Source organism: Falco naumanni, chromosome 5 (genome assembly GCF_017639655.2).
Source record: "Falco naumanni isolate bFalNau1 chromosome 5, bFalNau1.pat, whole genome shotgun sequence".
NCBI lineage: Eukaryota > Metazoa > Chordata > Aves > Falconiformes > Falconidae > Falco > Falco naumanni.
Genome location: NC_054058.1, coordinates 67,967,896 through 67,988,975, shown reverse-complemented (window position 1 = coordinate 67,988,975; position 21,080 = coordinate 67,967,896). Strand labels below are relative to the sequence as shown.

The following is a 21,080-nucleotide window of genomic DNA, read 5'->3' as shown; positions in this document are numbered from 1 at the left end:
CTTTAAGCTTTCAAATGTGCTCCTAACGTACACATGAAAATGCACTTTTCAGAAAACCCCTAAGTAATGAATTCTTCAGTCATGTTGGAGTGTGGGTCACAGTTGAAGAGAACTGTGGCACGTGGAAATCTTGCTTTGCCTCAGACAGATGCAACATTAAAAGCCCATTTGGTTCTAATAAGAGGTTTCACTCTAACAGCCACCTGCCAAATTTAAGCTACCAACAGTCTGTGAATGTGGCATCCAAATACACAACTGTTATTTCCCTCTGACTTCCAGGGCATTTTACTCCATTTGACAGCAGCGTGAAAATAAAGAATGCCATACACTGATGCTGGCACTTCCCGTGGTGTTGTAAATCACTCTGAAACAATCCTCATATCCTCTTTTCCCCCTCTTCATGCCATATCAAATTATAGCTTTCAGAGATTCAATTTTATAATTGGAGATGGAAATTCTGAGCAGGTAACTCCCTGGATGTATATTTTGGGAATGGAATTAGTGCATCAGGTGTAGGAATACCTGCTGGAATATCTCTGGCAGATGTTAAAGAGATTTAAGAATATGTTTCTGGCTTCTAGGGATCTCTAAGTGTTCCTGAGAGTCTAAACCTTGATAAAACCAGTAAAAAGAAAAGTAGGTGAAGGAAATCTCATTCTAAAGACAGCCTGGTTAGGTTTCAAACACAGGGAGTAATTCAGATAAGGAACTCAGATGTATTGGCTTCCTTTGTTTGCTGATGACTTCCAAATATTGACCTCCAGATACAAGAACTGCTCAGCCTAGCCTTCCTCTTAGGATTTGTATATGAGAACAATCTGTCCAGTTCCCCAGGCTGTGGACTTCCCACACCACACACATGAATGCAACAGATGTGAGGTATTTAGAGAGCAACTGGTGTACATGCATGCTATGCTAAAATCAGCTCGTTTTCCTGTTAATTAAAATAGTCTCTGTTTTCAGCAAAATGCTAATGCTAAAAAAGCGTTAAATCCCAGCCAGGGTTTGTTGGGAAATTCAATAGATTTCTAGTGCTTGCAGTAGTTTTCAGTGAAGTGACCCAGGATCAGTATGCAGAAGTGACAAATGTCCTAGTTCTCAGGAAGCAATCCATGAGCACTGGGATGTGACATTTATGATACTGTCTTATGCAACAGTGTGACAGCCTTATTGGATCACAGCCAGATCTTTTCTCAGGGCTCCTTGATCTGTTTTTCTTTGCTTTTCATTTTTCAGCTATGAATTGACAAATTCTTCAGGGGTGGTGGGGAAAGAAAAAAGCAAGTCACATTATTGTCATTTTACTGGTGGGAAAACTGAGATCTGACTGTCACGTATAGGAGGGCAATAGCAGAACTGGGATTAGACTGTCTCCTGGTTTACTTTAGTGGTTTTGGATCATGTTGCGCTCTTTACTGTACCCATTTTATGGTTACATTGGGCTAAGTCATGAATCCCACCCCCACCCCCTTTTTTTTTTTGTTCCCTCTCCATGCAGTGGAGTAGTTTCTCATGGAGGGGCGTTTTGGCAGAGAGTTTCTCAGGGGGAGCATATTGCACATGCCAGCGTGACAACGGTTTTACAGCTCAGTCTGGCTTTGTTCTTTGGGAGCTGCAGTTGGGACTGTCATATGGGGAATCCGGTCATACCAATGAGCTTAAGCTTCTGAATTATGTTCTACGTGATTCACAAGGCCTTAAAAAGAAATTTTGATGTCCAGGAAAGTGTAATTTATTTTTTTTTTTTGCTTGCCTTCCCTTAAGCCAAAATAAGTCAATGTAACAAATATCTAGTACATAGAATAAAACAAGGGAAGAAAGGAGGCTTTCCCTTGCTGCATCAAGCAGCTGTTTAAAATCAATGTGTTTTCCTCTAAGTGCTTCCTACCACCACTTATTCCTTTGGAATAGGAAAGAAGCAAGCCTTTCCTTCACAGGACACGGATGCAGCGAGTGAGTGTTACGAGACATGCTGATCAGCCCGTGTCCTTCATTCCAGATATGGACACATCCTGCTGGTGCTACATGTACCGCTAATAAAACACCTTGGGGTTTTTGTTGCCAGAGACTGTGCTGACAGAGGAGTGCTGAAGCACATGTGCTGCGTCAAGCACGTGAGAGGTCCTGGTACAACCCCCAGGGCTGCTGAAAACCATCGACCTCAGTGGGACACTCAAGTGCTTGCTGCTGGCATGGCTGTGAAACTGGAAGGAGTCACGTTGGTCAATTGGTCTCGCTCCCTGCTATCATCAGCAACTACCTGGTGTAGCAGTTACTCCTTTCGTAACCTGGTCCAAAGCTGCTGCAAGGGGCCTTGTGGGGTGCTTCATGCAACTTCTTCAGCAACGTTGTTGCTATAGACCAGAACCTCATTAACACTGATGCTTCAGATTTATTTTTGTTAAAATCCACACTCTATATTTATTTATGACCAGTTTATACCTGTTCCCTTGGACTGTTTGTAATTGGTCTTCAGAGCCCTTTGATTCTTCCTGCGTAACATTACCAGTCTATTTGCATTAGTGATGCTCCCCAGCTTCGTGTCATCTGCACGTGTTCTTGCAGAGTGCTGGGTTTTTGGCCAGGGCTACTGAAGGGTATATGGAATAGGGTGAGCTCTGATACTATTTCTTGGGCAACCTGATGAGTAACTTTCTGCCACAAGTTCTTTACTTATCAGGCCATTTTTCCTTATAATAATGCCTATTTTTGCCAGATAAGCTAATCAATTTCCATGTGGCCGCTTAATAAATACTTAACTGGAGCACTGGTGGAGACGTGCTCTACTGCATTAATAGAGTATTCAATTCAGCTATGTTATTAAAGAAAAGTACAATATTGGAGTAGAATAGTAGCTCTTTACCAAGTTATATTGTCTTCTGCACCATACTTCATTTTCACTGGAAACTTAAGCTATTCCTTCCCTAACTGAAAATTAGTTTTGAAGCCTTACAAACAGATGAAATAAGACCAACAGGCCTGTAATTTGCTTAGATAAGTTGTGTTCCTCCTCTTTTATTTTGTCATGATATACCGTATTTCCCAGTCTTTTGGTAAAATCCTGCATCAACCTAAATTTAGTAACTTCATTAGAAACAACTCTTGGAAAAGCTGGACTTTTGTACAACAGTTTATTTGGAATTGGAGTTCACTGTTGTGTGTTTGAGGCATCACTTCTCCTAAGGATTTAGAGTCTGTTAGCCTAGGAAAAAACCTGGACGAAGATATGTACAGAAAGATGAGGAAAATCTTGCTTGTAACCAGTATTGCTAATTCATGACAGATGGCAGCTGAAATGAAACTCTTAGAAGTGAGTCCAGCTATTATTTGTATATACTTATAACAATATATTCAGCATCCACATATCAATTTATGTATGTAAATAATCTTTTTGTTTGTTTGTTTTTCACTTTCCCCTTTTCATTCCTTTCTTCTCATAGAAAAAATACATATTTGGCAGAAGGGAAAATGTTACTTTTAGAAATTACTCTGTTCCTGATCTGAAAAGGACCTTTGTGGTTTTTAATGTTTTGTTCTAATGAGAAATCAATTTCCAGCTACCCTTTAAAGTGATACCTTATCTGTCCTACACTTATGTATTACTTAATTTTGTACTCCTGGGAAGTTTTCTTTCACTCTGCTAGTGGAGAACTTATTAGCTTGCATTTATTAGGAGATTTTAATTCCTTTCCTGTTGCTAAATTTAAGAAAATATTTGTAGAATGATTTAAAACTAATGGTAAGGGGTTTTTTTGGCTGTGTGGGTTTTTTTTGTTTTTTTTTTTTTTTTTTCTTTTTTTTTTTTTTAATTGGGCTATAGAAGATAAAATCAGGAAATCATGACAGTAGCCAACCCTTGGAACATTAAGACAGATATTTTGCAAGGAAAATAAACTGAAGATTAAGAGAAGAAAATAATCCTATTTAAGTGTATGGTTCATGTATTTCAACTGGTTGCATTCTTGTCTTAAACTCAGTAACCCCATCTAGCTATTCTAAGATTTCTCCAGACATTTCAGATACAGATGCAACCACAAAATATTTTATATAAATATATAATTTGTATTGTATGTAACATGAAATGATTATAATTTTACATGTCAGTCTTGTTGTCACCATTATTATTTATTGTTTGGTTATTTGGGATTATTTTCTTTCTTTGAGGTTTTACTTTTTGAGGAATTTAGGAAGAAGACTTTGTTAAATAAAATGTTACCACTGTGAATTCAGCCTGTAAACTGAAAGCAACTGTGAAAAATACTCAACCAATTTCAAAGCATCAGGCCATCTACAAGCTCAAAGATTTTGAATATAGAAGAAACTACTGGAGCATCTAGTCTTATTTTTACATATTATGAAACTAAGTAATTAGTCTGAATAAAATATAATACTATGACTTAATTTCACCCCCTACAAAAAGTCAATACAGATGCATGTAAATAAGCTTATGCGTGTGAAAATTTAGTGAGACCATTTTATTATGTGTAAAGTTACTTGTGTGTCAGTGTGTGAGGGAACCAGATCTATGGTACTGTTACACAGCATGTGATGTAATAAAAAATCAAGTTTATGCTTTCTTGCTCAGCACATTGGCTATTATTTATTATGCATTTTGCTTGACCTATTACAATGTGGAACTGACAGTTTCTGGGAACCTCTCATTTCTCATGTGGAAAGCAAATGAGTTACACTTTAACTCCCCCATATATAACTGCAAATTGATTTTAAAGTTGGATGGCTTAGCTTCACTTTTCATTGTCTAATGTGGCCTTGTATAATGCTAAATGCTAAGGCTGTTGAGTAGCCAGAAAGTAAAACAATTGATTTTTTTTTTTTTAATTTTCTATAATTGACTATGGTAAATTATCATAGAAAAGGGGTGTGTATATCTCAGCCTTGTACAAAACCCACTATTTCCCATGAAGGAATCTGTAGGAGAATTGAGGGTAGAGTCGAGTCCATTAATACATGTCATGCCTTTAAGCAGATGTCCTCGAATGTAACTGGGTCTCCCAAAGCAGAGGTCCAGTTCTGTGTAGTTGGCAAGGAGAGCTGAGCATTTTCAAAAGCACGCAGAGGGGCATCTTGTCTGCCTAACTGGATACCTAAACTTTGTCCAGAAATATCCAGCAACCCCCAAAGACTGCTAGCCTTCTCTGTTACCGATATAGGGATCTTGGCCAGAACTGGGCATAAAGTTTATGTACAAGAAGATCAGGTCTCAGCTTACGTCTCCTTGGCCAAATGTATTTGGAGATCTGTGATCTACTTCTCCAGCTGGTCCCTTTCCTCAGCTTTTCTTCACCAGCACTTCTTAGGCCTTAGCTCTCCTCTTTAACCAAACCAGCACTACAAGCCAGACTCATCCCACTCTGCCCAGGCGGAGACCAGATGGGTTGACTGGTGCTGCCTTTGGCTCCTCTCGATGGCTTTGCAATGTTTCCAGTACTGTTCTTAGTACTTTCTGGCATTGTGCACTGTGTAATCTGGTGGCACGGCTGATTTCAGATTGCACTTTCATACCTGAATGCTATCATGACATCAATCTGAGAAAATGCTCTGGGAAAGTAGATTTGTGCTGAGATGTTGTTATACTGCCTTATCTCGACTTTAAGTAAATATTGCTGTAAAGGGTTAAGGTTTCAGTAACTTACAATGCGTTATCTTTACCAAGAGCTTCTCATCAGAAAGGTAACTGTAAATTCAGTTCAGAGGAAATTAATTTCCTTGCAGAAAGCCAATCCATCCATTTTCATTGGGAAGAGAAAGGGAAGTGAAAAAAAAAAGACTTTTCAGATTGAGAGGCATGCTGGCTGTAGGTTTCTGACAGTGCTAAACCTATTTGACACAGGGCACTCTTTCACTTTCCTTACCGGTGTGGGACTGAGCCTGTGTATATGGCAAGCCACATCCTACAAGGTGCCAACAGCTGGGTGAGAGAAGGAGAATATTACAGCAATTAGCTCCTCTGGCATGTGGTTGAGTTGTGCATCCTTCGTTGATGATGATTTTTTCCTAATGCACATTATGATAATTCTTTATTCCTATATATTTCATGATTTAAGATTTTATAAGTGTGATTTGAGACTCAACACTCCTCTAGAGCACCCAAGACTACTAATAATCTGTATACTGGTTCCTGGGACTTGAGGCAATTTCCTAACTAATATTTTCTCAAAAATTAGTGTGATTTTTTGTTGTTGTTTTTACCAGTCATGACAAACATTATGCATTCTCATTGCAAAATGAGAAGGAAAAAAGATCCATGTTTAGCAAGGTGATTCTGGGAGAGTTTTTATTTAGCTTCTATTTTTAATTTAATAGAATCAAACGTGTACTCAGTCATATCCAGTTTTGACTGTTCCATTGAAATCAGTAAGCCAGAACCTGAGCTGTCGTTCATTGGTATTTCTTCACTAACATAACTGGGATTACGATAACTGATAGTAGTTTGTCTTCTGGCTCCATCTACACCAAAACCTAGTTTATAGAATTCTGGAGTGGAGACGAAAGAACAAAGAGAAACAGTGATAATGCATGCTACCAATTATCTAAAGTACTGATTCTCCTCTAAACGTCTATGTCATTTTCTCAGCAAACTCAGCTAGTGTTGATGGGTGACATTTTTAAACCATGCGCTACTGATTTCTGTCAAATGTACTTTTTGTTCTACAAATTTCCCTTAAGCTACTTTTAGGATTTTTGAACAAAACTTCTTTTCATTTGAAAATTGGCAGTAACAGCTAAGTATTTTTTTCTAATGGCTTTGCCAAGTTCACCGGACCAAATTAATCACAAATGTCATTTGCCTTGTTTTGCAGTCAGCGTAGCTTCAAGATGATTTGGCTCATCATATCTTTGAGAAACCATGTAGTTCCTAATGGTGACAAGGTGTGCCAGCCAGATCAACTTAGCATTTTTTAAAAGTACATATAGACAATGAAGCGATAAACAAAGACAGGGATTTTGATTTAAAGCCTCTTCACTTTTTGTAATGGAACCTGGTAATGATTTTATGTATATATATGTATTTAATTTTGGGGAAGGCTGCAACAAGCCTCTCCTACCACCCCATGTAGCATTTGAAGTCATGTTCATTTTAATTGACATGCAAATTCCTTCGAAATGTATAGATGTGTTTAAACTGTTCATTCAAGGAAATAAACCACAGGTCACAGGACAATTTATAATATTCATAATCTCTGTCTTATTTTAACTATGTTACAGATTTACTGGCCTGCAGCAAAAGAAAAGGTAGAATTATGCAAATTAGCTGGGAAAGATGCCCATGTAAGTATGTTACATATTTTTTATTATTGCTGACGATATTATATATCTGCATGTTTGTTTCTAAATGCACAAAATGGGTTAGTCAGCTGTTGTTACACTTTTTTCCTGAGCTAATGAACTGTCTTTTTCTTAATTTAAAAAAATGTTACACTTCTACTTTTTCCTTTAGATGTTAATGCTTCCAGAAAAAAAAAATGTTCAGTATTGCAAACAGCAATCATGCTAAGCCATCTTTGTGTGTAATAAATGCAGTTGAGAGATGAATGGACTTTCCTCCAAACCGTATCCCAGGTGATACTCCCCTGAAATCTGTTCTTTCCCATCAAACTGCTTCTTTTTTTCTTGGGAATATCCTGAATGTAACTTCATTATAATTCATTAATGAAACAGAGTAGCACAGCAGAGTACAAATTAACTTAATTTGTAGACAGCTGCAGTTAAGGTTAAAACAAACTCTCAGACTCATTAGCTTTCCCCTGGAACAAGTCTTTAGAAAGTCTCTTTAGGAAGCGTATTTAAGGTGCATTAGTACATACAGTAAAACTTTCATATCTCTTCTGCATAGTACAGATTGCATCATGTGCCTAGAGCCAACTATAAATGTAAACATTTCGCTGCTGTATAATAAAATTTCTTCCTTTTCTCTCCACAAATCTTGTAGTTTCTATCCAGCTTGTCTGTTACCAAGGTGGGTGCCAGCTCAAAACACTCTCTCAGCTCTCTGCCTGAGGAATTTCCACTTTTTATCCTAACTTATTGCTACCCTTATCTTTACAGCAGAGAAAAACTAAACAACACCTCTGCTGAGTACTGGGAAAATTCTAATACTGTTCTATATGGAGGATTTGTGCTGATCTATTTCTACACCAAGACAAAAGGAAAGGGACTGGAGGGGGGGATATTTATTTTGACACAGATCATAAATATCTTCTTTTTGCTTCTTAATTGGTCTGTGTAGCTGGCCTCTCACTTAGGTGTAGGGTGGTAGCTTGGACCTATGAACAGGTCTTGTGTATTCCTTCCTAAGTACCTTGTTATATGTGTATGTATATATTTAATTTTGGGGAAGGCTGTGGCAAGCCTTTCCTACCACCCCATGGAGAAACCCTTGCAGCATGCAGCAGCTGCCTGCGCTACTCACCAGCAAGGACTGAGTCCAGCTAAAGCCGGGACTGACCCAAGCATCCCGTAGGACTCAGAAATGCTCAAATAAAAGTGACCAGAAGAATGTGGCTGGTGCAAAGAAAGTGCACTCATATACAAAACATACCCTTGGAACTATGCTGAAGCCCTTCAGCCCACCACAATGACTTCCATCATGTCAACCTTGGTGCTAAAGCTCACACAGAACCCTGGTTTGGGAGCAAAGGTGGGAGAATTGGCAGCCAGACTAACCCAGTAGCTCTTCGACCTCTGCCCAGTTGTTGACAGAAGTTGTTTGCTACAACACAGGCTAAGCAGATATCCTCCAAATGTGCTACACATGTACCTTCTCGTGGCTGCAAGCATTATAGCAGAACTAGTCTTGCAAGTCTGATTGATGAACCATCATCATCATAGTAGATAGCCACTGCGCAAGTGTAGCTGTTGCAGCTTCCATCTTTTTAGTAAACAGTCTCTGCTACAGTGATTTTGAGTTTAAATACACCAACACTATGCCTATAACTTAGTACAATGTATAACATGAAAGAATAAATGTGGAGATTAACTTTTCTCGTTCTTTTCCCAATAGACAGAATGTGCCAATTTTATCAGGGTTCTTCAGCCCTACAACCGAACCCATGTTTATGTCTGTGGCACGGGAGCGTTTCACCCTCTCTGTGGATACATTGAACTCGGAACTCACAAAGAGGTAATTTAATTTCCTCACTACTCTGACACGCCAAGGAATAACCTTCATTTTGTTTAGCATTCATCATAGATTGGAAAATACTATGTGAGTGTTTAAAAAATGAACTGACAGCAGCTTGCGTAAATAACAGAGTAAATGGTGGATTTTGCAGGTCAGACGGGAACTCTTGTTCTCACATTCGGTATGTGCTATCTCTTTTGAACAAAGCACTTTCCGCAGTAAGGCTCAATACACAAACTTCTTCAGAATGACACTTTCACATGATTAACTAAGTGAAGAGAACATTTAACCCAGACGTCTGCTTTTCTAGTAAGTCATTTCCGCATGTACTTTCTGCGTACATACACACACACACACACACACACATGCAGAGTTCAAGATGAGACTCATAGGTCTATCTTTTCATGTCCGTATACCCTTGGTCCAGAGAGATGGTTTCCTATTCCTTGTGCGTGAGAGTCGTACACAGCTCGTAAATGTTTTCTGAGCTGGAGTCCAAGGGAGGCACCTTAGGACCTTGCAGACAGTTGCAGACAGTTTGCAGCCCTGTCACTAAGTAGATGTTGTGTATCCTCCATCGCTAGTGGCATATTCCTGAACCGAAGTCAGCAGCTGACTGGTCTGCAGTTGCTGGTGACAAAGAAATCTCTGTCCTAAGTGGTAAATGTTTGAGACCTAACCCCCACAACAGGAGAATTTTGGTGTTGTGTCAGCAGCCACTTAGTACACAAGTCTCTTTTTAACTCCTGTATGTATAACACCTTGGCTATATTTATAACGCTGGCTCTGTTCTCAGTGTCGAGATGTGACTTGTCTGGCTACTTGCCTGCGGTGCAGGCTGTAGAAATAGCTATAGCTATAGAAATAACTATAGAAATAGCTTTCTCTTGGTGTCTTGTTGAAATTCTGGGATAAAAGAAGTGGGGTCTAGTGATATGTTATTAAATGTGATAACCTAAAATATGTACACGTTAAAGGTATTCTGACATGTGGAATCAAGGGCAGATGCTTGCAGAAAAAAGAAAAGAAAGAAAGAAAGAAGTTATTAGTGCTTGCCCAGGTTGAGACCCATCATTATATTCAACACAATCTGTGGGTTGTTTGACCAGCCCAGAGGGACTGCCTATGTTACAGAAAACTGAAGCTGCTTGAAATCTGCACGGTGGTGTTCTTTCCCTAATAAGCCATTAATGCTTTTGCTATTGTTTGGTATATGCTGTATAATTGGGCTTGCAATGAAATAATTTTGTTGGCTTCTTTGCTTTGCTACTTTAAATACTACAGTGGGAGCAACTGAAGTTTCAGATACCTCATATCATGCTGATTCCTTAGCCTGAATGATCAAATACCTCGCTGAATTGAACAGAACAGCTCCCAGCAAGAGTATAAGGCAGCTGTGGTTTACCTCTGGGTCATTAGTAAGATGCCTTATTCACTCTACCATTGCACCTTTAACTACTTCATTTGTGAAGGTTGTTTTCATCAGACGTTATGAAATTATGGATTTGGTCTGATTGTTCAGTCCAGGAGCCAGTCTAGACAAGGGGTCTGTCTCAATTAGACGTGACCAATTACCTTATGAGAGGAAATGAAAGAAGAATCCTGGTATTGTGTTTCCTAATTCCTTCAGTGTCTCCCAGGCCTGCCTCTGCTGCATTCCTCCTGGTTGCTCAGCTGCAGTGGTCGGTCGGACAGTGTGCAGCACTGCTCACGCTTCTTCTGCTGGTGCATCGCTTCTAAGCCTCCTACTGAATTAACAGCTTTGAATAGCATCAGGCGTATTTTCCTTTTCCTTCTTGGACCACAAGCACCCTACAGCCACTGGTCTTGTGCTGCCTTTCCAGGTAGATGTGATAAGGCAGGAGGGTGCTGAGGACAGACCCATTGACATGAATTTGACAGGCAGCTGAAAATGTCTCCTTGTAGGAACTGGAGCCAGGAGCCCTACATAGTAATGCAAAGCACGTTATTGCACAGCTCTTCTTTTAGTATTTCTTTTCTCCCTTCCCCCCCCCCCCCCCCTTTTTTTTTTTTTATCTCTGACTTATAAGAATGGATAATAGACGTTCGGTAATTAGAGCCTCTACAGGAAGCTGTGGGATGCTTGGGAAAGCCAGGGCCTGAGATAGCCTCATGGGGGCTGTGAGACCAGGCAGGGCTCTGCTGACCTTTGGGAGCTGCTTGGCGGCTCTGCCCAGTGGTCTGCCAGCCAGTGCCAGGGCTGTGGAAACAGTGTGGGTCAGGTGACTGAAAACCACAGCAGACATTGCTTTTGAAGCTGTACAAATCCCCTACGGGATGACACAATTAAAGGGGATTAAAGTCCTGATCTTGCTATTGCTGAAGTCACTGCCAAAACTTCTCTTGGCCGGTGAAGAAGAGGTTTGGCCCGGTTGGTGCAGTTAGCCACAGCTCTCCAAGGGATGCTCTTTTCTTTGAAAGCTTTGTCCAAAGGGAAAGCAGGAGGTTAATTGTGTGTGAGTGCCTGGTAGTGTTGGTTAGTTTGTCCTGGTGAAGTCTGGAATATTTGATGCTGATCTGTAAAGCCCCCAGTCCCTCGAGTCCTGCTGGACTTGCAGGCAGCCTCCTTGCATGTTGCACGGCACAGGGTCCTCCCGGCAGCTCAGGGTCACACATCTCAGAGAAAGGAGAATGGGACACTGAAATAACATCGTCAGAAAAAAACCACACCAAAACAAAAGCTTAATTTTTATTTGAGTTTTCTCCTGTGATCCACTTTAGTAGCCTGAGAGTTTGGTTTGCCTGCTAACTGTCGTGGTTTAAGCCCATCTGGAAACCAAGCACCATACAGCCAGTTGCTCACTCCTCCTCACTCAGAGGGATGGGGAGGAGAATCGGAAAGGAATGTAAAAGTCAAGGGTTGAGATAAGAACAAATTTAATAATTTAAACAGAGTAAAGAGGTAAGAACAACAATAAGAACAATAACAATAATAATAACAAAATGGAAAGGTGGGGGAAAAGGGGTAAAGCAAAAGCTGCGCACACAAGCAAAGCAAAGCAAGGAATTCATTCCCCATTTCCCATGGGCAGGCAGGTGTTCAGCCCCCCCAGGACAGCAGGGCTCCATCACACGTAACTGTTACTTCAGGAAGACAAACACCATAATGCCAGATGTCCCCACCTTCCTTCTTCTTCCCCCAGCTTATATACTCAGCCTGACGCCATATGGTATGGAATGCCTCTTCGGCTAGCTTGGGTCACCTGTCCTGGCTGTGTCCCCTCCCAATGTCCTGTGCTCCTCCAGCCCTCTGGCTGGCAGGGCCCAAGGAACTGAAAAGTCCTTGATTTAGTATGAACATCACCCAGCAACAGCTAAAAACATCAGTGAGCTCTCAGCATTGTTCTCACATCAGAGCCAAAACACAGCACTGTACTAACTACTAAGAAGAAAATTAACTCTATCCCAGCAGAAACCAGGACACTAACCCACAGGTCTGGAAAGATAATGGGGGGTTGGTTTTTTTATGGTTAAATCCTGCTTTGCGTCAGCTAGGATTGCTGGAGGAAATGGAATTTATGTTCACAAATTGGAATTGATTTTTCTGTTCTTTTAAGGAGCTTAATTATTCAATATCCTGGGCCTTTGTCTTCTGAGCCTAGAGAGTATAGGAGTCACCTCAATGAAGTAGAAAGGTTTGGTCATTTATAATCTGATGTGCATTAAGGATGAATTGAATTAACGTGTTGTGAAGTCTGATCCTCTGTGGCCATCTTTGGGCATATTTAACCATCCATTTGTACTCCAGTCCTCTTGCAAGAAAGAGGTATAGAAAAAAATAATTAAAACAACTTCATCCTTTTTTAAGTAATTGTTTAAATCACAGAGGTGTGGTCTTTTTTTTTTTTTCATTAGCTTCAGAAATTATTTCTCTGCAACAGACATTAAACCCACAGTTACTTGATTCCTGAACACTAGTGGGATTTTAAATATCACTGTAGGTAGGAGAGTATTTCACAGTACTTCTGTAGGCAATCCCTCCTCTCTTAACAGCAGCTGAATTCTGAAAATCAAGTCTTAATACCTGCAAAGACTTCACTTTACTCCTTGGAGCAATCGGTTTGCCTTCAGAAGGGCTCACTGTGGGTTTCAGGTTAAGTGTGCTTTTAGGAAATTAAAGGAACGGGTGAAAACATCCTTGCTGGCAGTTCAAAACTATAGTAAAACTTCCAACTGATGCTTATGACAATTGAGTTTAATGCCCACTGAAAACATCAGCAATAGTTATAAAATATTTTTTTTTTCTTTATCTTCCTTTACGCCCTTGTTCTGTGACCCAGGAATTAACCACCCTGCATTTGGGAATGCCAAGGAAGGTTCTATTCTGATATCTCTTGTATCATTAGTCCTGTTAAAAACTAACAAGAGAGAGCATATGCTGCTTTCACTTAAAAGGGGCTGAACTGTGTCTGATGCAAACATTATTCAGCAGTCCCTGGAGAAATCTAAGAGTCAGCCAGAACCCCTTCTGGGTCTCCTGTTGCAACAGAGTCTATCAGAACTTTCCTAAATAGAAGCCAGTGCCTTTTAAGTACAATCCAGCTTTTAATTTGAGTAGAAATGAACAATGTATCTTCCCCGCCCCCCCCCCCCCCCCCCCCCCCCCCCCCCCGAAAATAATTGTATTTTTTTAAGATCTGTGTTTTGCTATAGAGTGAACAGGGTACATTAAACCAGTGAGTGACAAAAAATCCAGATATAAACCAGGGACATGGACTGTAAACATCAGGGCTGGGATGAGAGCTGCATGGTCTAACACACCTTCACTTTGTATGTTAGCAGAACAGTTTGCCTAAGCAAGTTTTTCTCTGCTGTCACACCAGGGTAATGAATATGTGTTTATTCTCAGGAAACATTATTCCGGCTGGATACTCAGAACTTGGAGTCTGGCAGGTTGAAATGCCCTTTCGATCCTCAGCAGCCATTTGCTTCGGTGATGGCAGGTGAGAAACCCTCAGAGCCAGGTGATCCTCTCATGGCTTTGTAGGTGAGCCGGGGGTGGGAGGCTCAGCACGATGTCCTCACCAGAGCTCCTCTGGCCTTGCTGTGGTTTCCAATGCTGGGCTGTGCTCTCAGAGCTGACGGAGCCTCCGGTCTGCAGACACCAAAGAGCTGGAAATGCAGCAACACAAACAAGGGCATTTGAGTGGCTGTGAAGCCTCTGCCAGCTGGGCAGGAAGACAGTTTCACCCTCTCCCAGTCATTTCTCCTTTAAGAAGAGAACAACAGCAAAAAAACAACCAATCCAACAACAACAACAAAAAAACCCACATGGACAGACGATGTTTGAAGCGCTTCTGGGCCTCTTTGTGCAATTATCAATATGTTCTGCTCTTTGAAGTCTGCTGACATCCACTACTTCCATAAATACATTTTTGAGGTTTCTATTTGCTCGAGTAGCCACTTCTGAAGCTTCCAGCCCAGGAACAAGATAGTGCAATCTGCCGGCTGCGTGTGTCGCAGCGCTGTGTGGTCTGACATTTGGTGCCGAGGAATGTCAGCTTGACCTCCGGATCTCAAATCACTATAAGAGCTACTTTTGTCATGGTTTGGTTCATAGCTTTGGACAATTTTCATTTAACTTGTCCGTCAAGCGTATGAATACAAGATAAGGGTGAAGCACCATGACGTTTTCATTTACAGCCAAAGAGCAGTGGTGACAATGCTTTGAAGTATCGGTCACTCTGTGTTATAAAAAGCATATGACTAATGTTCAGTCTTTATTCTCAGATAATAAGATAGATGATTTGTGATTCTGACCCAACAGATGGGGCAGGACTTCCTTCATTAAAAACAATAGATTAAAGCCAGTGCTTATTCTTCTCAGGGACCCCTAGTACTGTTTAATGACCATGAAGTCTATTTTTAAAATGGGATTCTAAAAACTTAAAAAACTTAACCTTTTTTTTTTTTTTTAACTTTTTTTTTTGTTTAGATGCAATAGAACTTCATGATTTATTATAACGTTGGCTAATTTCAGTAGCACTCCAGTGCTTTGAATGCTCTGTTAAATCTTGTGAAATGAAGAAGCTGCTGTCTTTTAGATAACTAAAACATGAACTTTGGTATATAAGAATTTTTGAGCTAGATAAAATTGATGGTCAGAGTATTCTAGTATCCCTTCTCTGACTGTGCCTGGTGTCGAGTGCTTTGCATCAACATGCAAGGAGCACTGTAAAGAGTTACAAGCCTGACCAGAGAATGCGTTCTTGGCCTATCTTTTTGGTGATTACTTTATTCTCAAAACTACTGGGAGAACAATATGGTCAGGGATAAGATACTGCCCTGCAGCTCAGGGGAGTTGAGTTCCCATCTCTGCCCCTGATGAGAGGAGTAACCTTTGGCATGTCACTTCTATTTATCTGCAAAATGATGATAAAGATTGCTTATATCCTTCAGAAAGCACTTTCTAATCATTTCTACATATATGAGCTAAATAATATTTCATTATATTTTCAATCATGTATGTAGGTTAACACTGTTATAATACATATTATATATATAATATAAAACAATTGAGTAATTTTTATTCTTTGTAGAACTACATAATCTCTCTTTGAATTCTACACAGCATTTTTCCCTAAGTAAATTCCACAGATAAATTAGAAAAGCTAACCTTTTTGACTGAAAAGTCACCTGCTCACTATCTGTCTTCTATTACAAATTACCACTCACCGAAATGGTTCTGGACATAACTGGAACTTAAAATGAGAGATACCAAAAGCTGAGAGAAGTACTGAAAATGCCTTGTCAGCAGAGCCTAAGCAAGGATGAAGAATTTCTGTTAGCCCTTCAGATTTATTGATCACTGAGTGCCTGTCAGTTAGCAAACACCAATTACCCTGCCCATTCCTCATTATGACAAATACCTTTCAGAAAGCCCTATTGTTTCTTTACAAAGGCGACATGCTGTCTGAAATATGTGCTTTCCAATACTGTCATGGAAATAATACGTAAGTAACAACAATAATGAGGTAAAAAGAAAGCTGATAGATTTTTTTTTTTTTTGCCAAATAAAGTGCTTGTGGGTCATGGGTTGTGGTTTTGGGTTTGGTTTTGTTTGGTTTATTTTTTGTAGGTTTCTTTTTTCCCCCTTGATCTTATTTTTTTAAGTGCATTTATCTCTTTTGCAAATGCAAACACAAACGTCTGTGTTGAATGGTATTTATTCTGCATTCACTCTCAACAAAGGACTTCTCTCTAAAAGATCTTATGAAATGTTTCCAGCCAGAGTATCAGGAAACCTGAAGAAGGAGCTCCTGGAAGAGGATTTTTATGTATCATATAGCTTTTTATATGTTTATTTTTTATGAATATAAATATTTTTTCTTTTTATGAACTCCAGGGACTTACTGTTGCAAGTCATTACACAAAAACTAAACTCTTCCAACCAATAAAGCTATCTTGTTGTTTTTCAGGGAAAAAAAAAAAAAAAAGAGAATGTAAAATGCATTATGCGGTAAAAAATCACTCACAGGGATACTGTTTCTTTCCTTCTGTTTAGGAAAGTACTGACATCTGAAGGAAAACAGAAAATATTGTGCGATTATTAAGGTTGTGAAGTTTTACATTGCCCACAAAGCTGGCACAAGACTAAATATAACTGCAATTGCAGCAGGCGCACTGTACTGTATCATAGATGTGCTTTCCTTGTGGGACAAACCCTGGCTGCCTGATTCAAGCAACATGTCTCATTTATTTTAGTGTGACCACTTGCTATGTTAAAATGATCATGATTTGGGTCCGTAGCCATATTCCTACTATTAACACATTACACAGTTGAGGAGAATTCTCGTAGTGCTTAAATTCCTCTGCGTGTATGAAGTGTTGGATAGCGATCCCTACACCAGGAAAGGGCCAAGCTGCAAAGTTCTGTAATGAAGCATCCATCACGTTTACTAGCTCAAGCTCAGGAGCACCAAAGCCATCAGGGCTGTGGCAAGCCTGGGGCACAAGAGCTAGCTTGAGTGGAATGATGGCTACATCCTTGGGCAGCCCACAGGTACATGGTCAGTGTCCATGGGGCAGGATGCTCAGACTGAACACACTTTTATACCCTCAAAAGCCCCGCGCCCACTAAAGCTGGGGGATTTACTTTTCTGTGTGCCTAAAAGATCTGAAAGTTAGACTTGGACTTCTTCATTTCTCAGGCATATAATTACAAATATTACCCAGATTTAAATGTAAGTGACTTCACAGACCCCCAAATCCCATTAAAATATAAGCCAATAATATTTTAAAACATTAACTTAGCTCATAGGCCAATTAAACACAGGTGTTGTTCACCCAACAAAATACAAACAGTTTTAATTTTGTTTACCCCACAGCTGTAGAAACCCTATTTCTTTTTCATTTGCAGATGAGTATCTTTATGCTGGAACAGCTTCTGATTTCCTTGGCAAAGACACGGCTCTAACACGTTCTCTGGGCCCTTCTCACGACCACCATTACATCAGAACTGACATTTCCGAACATTACTGGCTTACTGGTAAGATCCTAAACATATGCTGTTGTCATTTGCATTGTCCCTGCCTCTCTGAAGTTAATAGCCCCTTTCTTATATAAATATATGTCCAGTTACTATAAATATAGATATTGTATCATGGTATCTTTGGATTACGTAGGCTTTTTTAAAAAAAGCTCAGTGGAGCAAAAATGCACTTGAGAAAAGCCACAGAGGTGATAATGCTAATTAAGAGTAAGAGAGTAAGACCTAATCATTCTTTTAATCTTTGATCTATACATCTGCATATAGTCCCGTAATTGGAAATGTCATGACTTAAATGCTTCTAGTTCTAGTCTTGTTGGAATATGTTATTTTTTTTAAACCCTTTTTTTCCGATCACTTGTTAGAAGCTGTTCCTTACAGCACATTGAAATGACAGACTAGAAAGTCCACATTTTAGGTAGGAGGTCTTTTTATTTCTTTTCTTTTTTTTTTCTTTTTCTTTTCCTTCTTTGAGAGGGAAAAATACCCTTTGTTGCTGTGAGGATCATTTTAAAACCACTAAGGGCACCCTAAAATAGCTTCCCAAGCAAAACACTGCTTTTTCTTGACCATTAAGAAACATTCTGAGCTAGTAAACCCTCTAAAAAACTGGCTGCGTTTACACCCAGCCAGTCTCAAACCACACACAGAGTAACATGGAAAACTTCACTCACAAGCTAGCACTGCTCAATTAAAGCATCCCCCTTTTAGCCATCAACTGTCTTTAAAGATGTGGCAACACTGGCCCTGGTTCAGGATGCCTGTGTAACTATTATGGGTGTATTGTAAAGCCAAAGGCCTGCTGACCACAGGGTTAAGTTGTCTTCCCAGCAGACAACTTCTGAAAGTGGTAATTTTGCCTCTTAATTCTTGGAGACCTCGACAAGAGGAAATGTTCTCTCTCTTTTTTTTTTTTTTTTTTTTTAATTTTCTTGTTTTACCCCCCTACTGCTTCTCTCTTTTATTTTAAGCTGCTGTCGTATGTTTCTGTCTAGATGTAACTCCATAACCTCAGGGTTTCTGCTGTGAGACAAGGAGGAAAGGAAAAGCCACTTAAAAGTCATTTTACCTTTCCAAATAGAAGCGGTCCTTTGGACAGATAGAAAAATCTCACGTCTGACTCTGCTGACCTATCGCACTTTCATTTCCTGTGCTCAAAACCTTTCTTATCCCACCTCTCCTGTCTCCTCATTTCTACACTTCCTCATGCTGCGTAGACCAGAAATGGGCTGTAATGATATGATACAGGCTGGGGTGGGTCCTCCCGGCAGGCAGTTCTCTAACTGTAATTAACCGTGCAACTGAATACCCAGTTTTATCACTGGTGGTCTGCTGATGCTCAGCATGGAAAGATGGTTGGGGTAGCTGCTTTCCTAAGGGATGCTATAATATCCTAAAAAGAAAGATTTACTGCTGTTTGGTCCTGAGGAGCATCTGGTGTTATCGTTAGTTTAGATCCACCTTGATGAGCATTACAGGGTTCAGTTCTCAGCCCAAAAGAACTTACAGCTTGAATATCCAGTTCCAAACATTTCATTATGCTATTAATGTTTCTCCATGAGCAGTCTGAGGCAAGAGAACAGTACAAGAACACAGAATAAACTAAAGGTTTGAGAACTGTTATATTTTTCAGTTTGGAAGCTGGGTGGGGGGTGTCTGCCTTTCTTCTTTCTTTGAGATTGATTCATGTTTTATTCTGTTTTCACTTAAAGCGTCTGTATTTGTGAAAGTTTTCTAAGGAGAATAATATATTAGTATGTCTGGGTTTGAAAAACAGCTTTAGTGTGCTAGACTGCGACGTGAAAATTACCCCACACTATATAAACACTGAAGACCCCATATATTCTTCAGGTTTACCTTGTTTCCAGCCATATAAAAAACTACAGTCATGCTCTGTCTAAGACTTCACATACACAATCCATGCAGTGTTATACTAAGAGGCATAGATATAAACTAGGTGCTTTTAATATTTTGAAACAGTCCTTTTAAGGTTGGAGAAAATTTTGAGTGCAACTCTAAATGACAGGATCATTTCTGTAACAAGCCATAGAGTAGCCAATATATTTCTAGTTTACTGTGTAACATTACCAATTACATACATTTGTGCTTTTAGCCAATATTGGTATAAAGAAAATATTTACTTGATTTCAGGTTTAAAACTCCCATCTCGTCTAAATCACCTCTTTCCTAAGCCTACCACCCATTTACCAAGCATGTGTTAGACCTCCATGAAAAGTTGTACATACTTGAGTAATTGTACAATTAGAAATAAATTATTTCCAGGCGTGACTTGTGTTTTACTTAGGATCATTAGCATTAAATGTGTAACTTGTTTTTTTTTTCTAGAGGGCTGAGGAAGTTTTGCTGTAATGCACCTTAATATTCTTAAAGTTTAGTCTTATTCTGTTTCTGGAAACAGGATTATACTTTCCTGAGGGAAGGGAGGGAAAGACAAAGCATAAGGGAAAAATGCGTAGGATACCTTCCAGTTCCTTTCAGGGCACCTCTATCTTGACTAATTAAGACATGTCTTAATCTCAATGACTGAATAGCAGCTCCACAAAGGAGAAAAGGAGGAAGGCGGCTAATCTTTCCCATGACTCACATTCACACAGGCTTGTACTCCTGCACGCAGTGGCACTGGAGACAGAGGGGATGCTGCCGCTGCTCAGACATCAGCCCTTCTCCCGCAGAGCTGAGAAATCCGGCGCTCCCACAGCCGCTGCCCAGAGCTGCCTCACCCGTGGCACTGGCCAGGGACAAGGCACGTGGGGCTGGTGGCCCCACTCCGGATGGCAAAGCCACCAACTGGAACCGAGTCTGCCCTGTCCCAGCCCAGCGGGCAGAGGAGAGCATCCCGTGGTGGGATACCCGAGCCCTATGTACAGGCATGCACTGAACAGCTGCACATTCCTCTCTCCTTTATAGAAAGCTAAAGCTGTGGCTGTAATGAGTGCTTCCCTGAACTGCATTAGTCCTTTTTTTTTTCTTTCTCTTTTTACCCCATCCCCTCGTCTTTGCCAGAGCAAAGACTTGCAGGCAATGACTTCTTTATATCCTGCGAACTTTGGATGGGATTCAGCTCACTTAACTCTAAAAGCAAAGAGTTAGCATCCTATCTGAGCTCAGTTGTTTCACTTGTCTCTGTCTGTAATTTAGAGAGAGGTGATACTTCCAGAGGGTGACTCTCTCCACCTTTTGTAGGAATCTGTCATAAAATAGGATTATTCATTGTCACTTGCTTCCTTATATCTCTCTCTGAGAGAGGATCTGGATGAGCACAGGTTAGGAGCTTGACTTCTAGATAGTTGAAGGTAAATGAGGTGAGCGCTATCCTCTGCATTTCATCACACCACATATTTTTGGCATACCAGCTACAAAGGACTGCTGCCTCCCACTGTTTTAGGTCGCTTTTGCATTTCTTCATGT

General features: G+C 40.1%; 1 protein-coding gene across 4 annotated transcripts in view; it reads left to right on the top strand.

The window, feature by feature from the left end:
* SEMA3D (semaphorin 3D) overlaps positions 1-21,080 on the top strand; it is a 147,995-nt gene that overhangs the window by 69,106 nt on the left and 57,809 nt on the right. For all 4 annotated transcript variants that reach the window (XM_040595919.1, XM_040595918.1, XM_040595916.1 and 1 more), the window contains 4 exons: positions 7,228-7,290; positions 9,023-9,142; positions 14,013-14,106; positions 17,523-17,651. In XM_040595919.1, the coding sequence (XP_040451853.1) occupies positions 7,228-7,290; positions 9,023-9,142; positions 14,013-14,106; positions 17,523-17,651 (406 nt within the window). The remainder of the gene's footprint in view (positions 1-7,227; positions 7,291-9,022; positions 9,143-14,012; positions 14,107-17,522; positions 17,652-21,080) is intronic.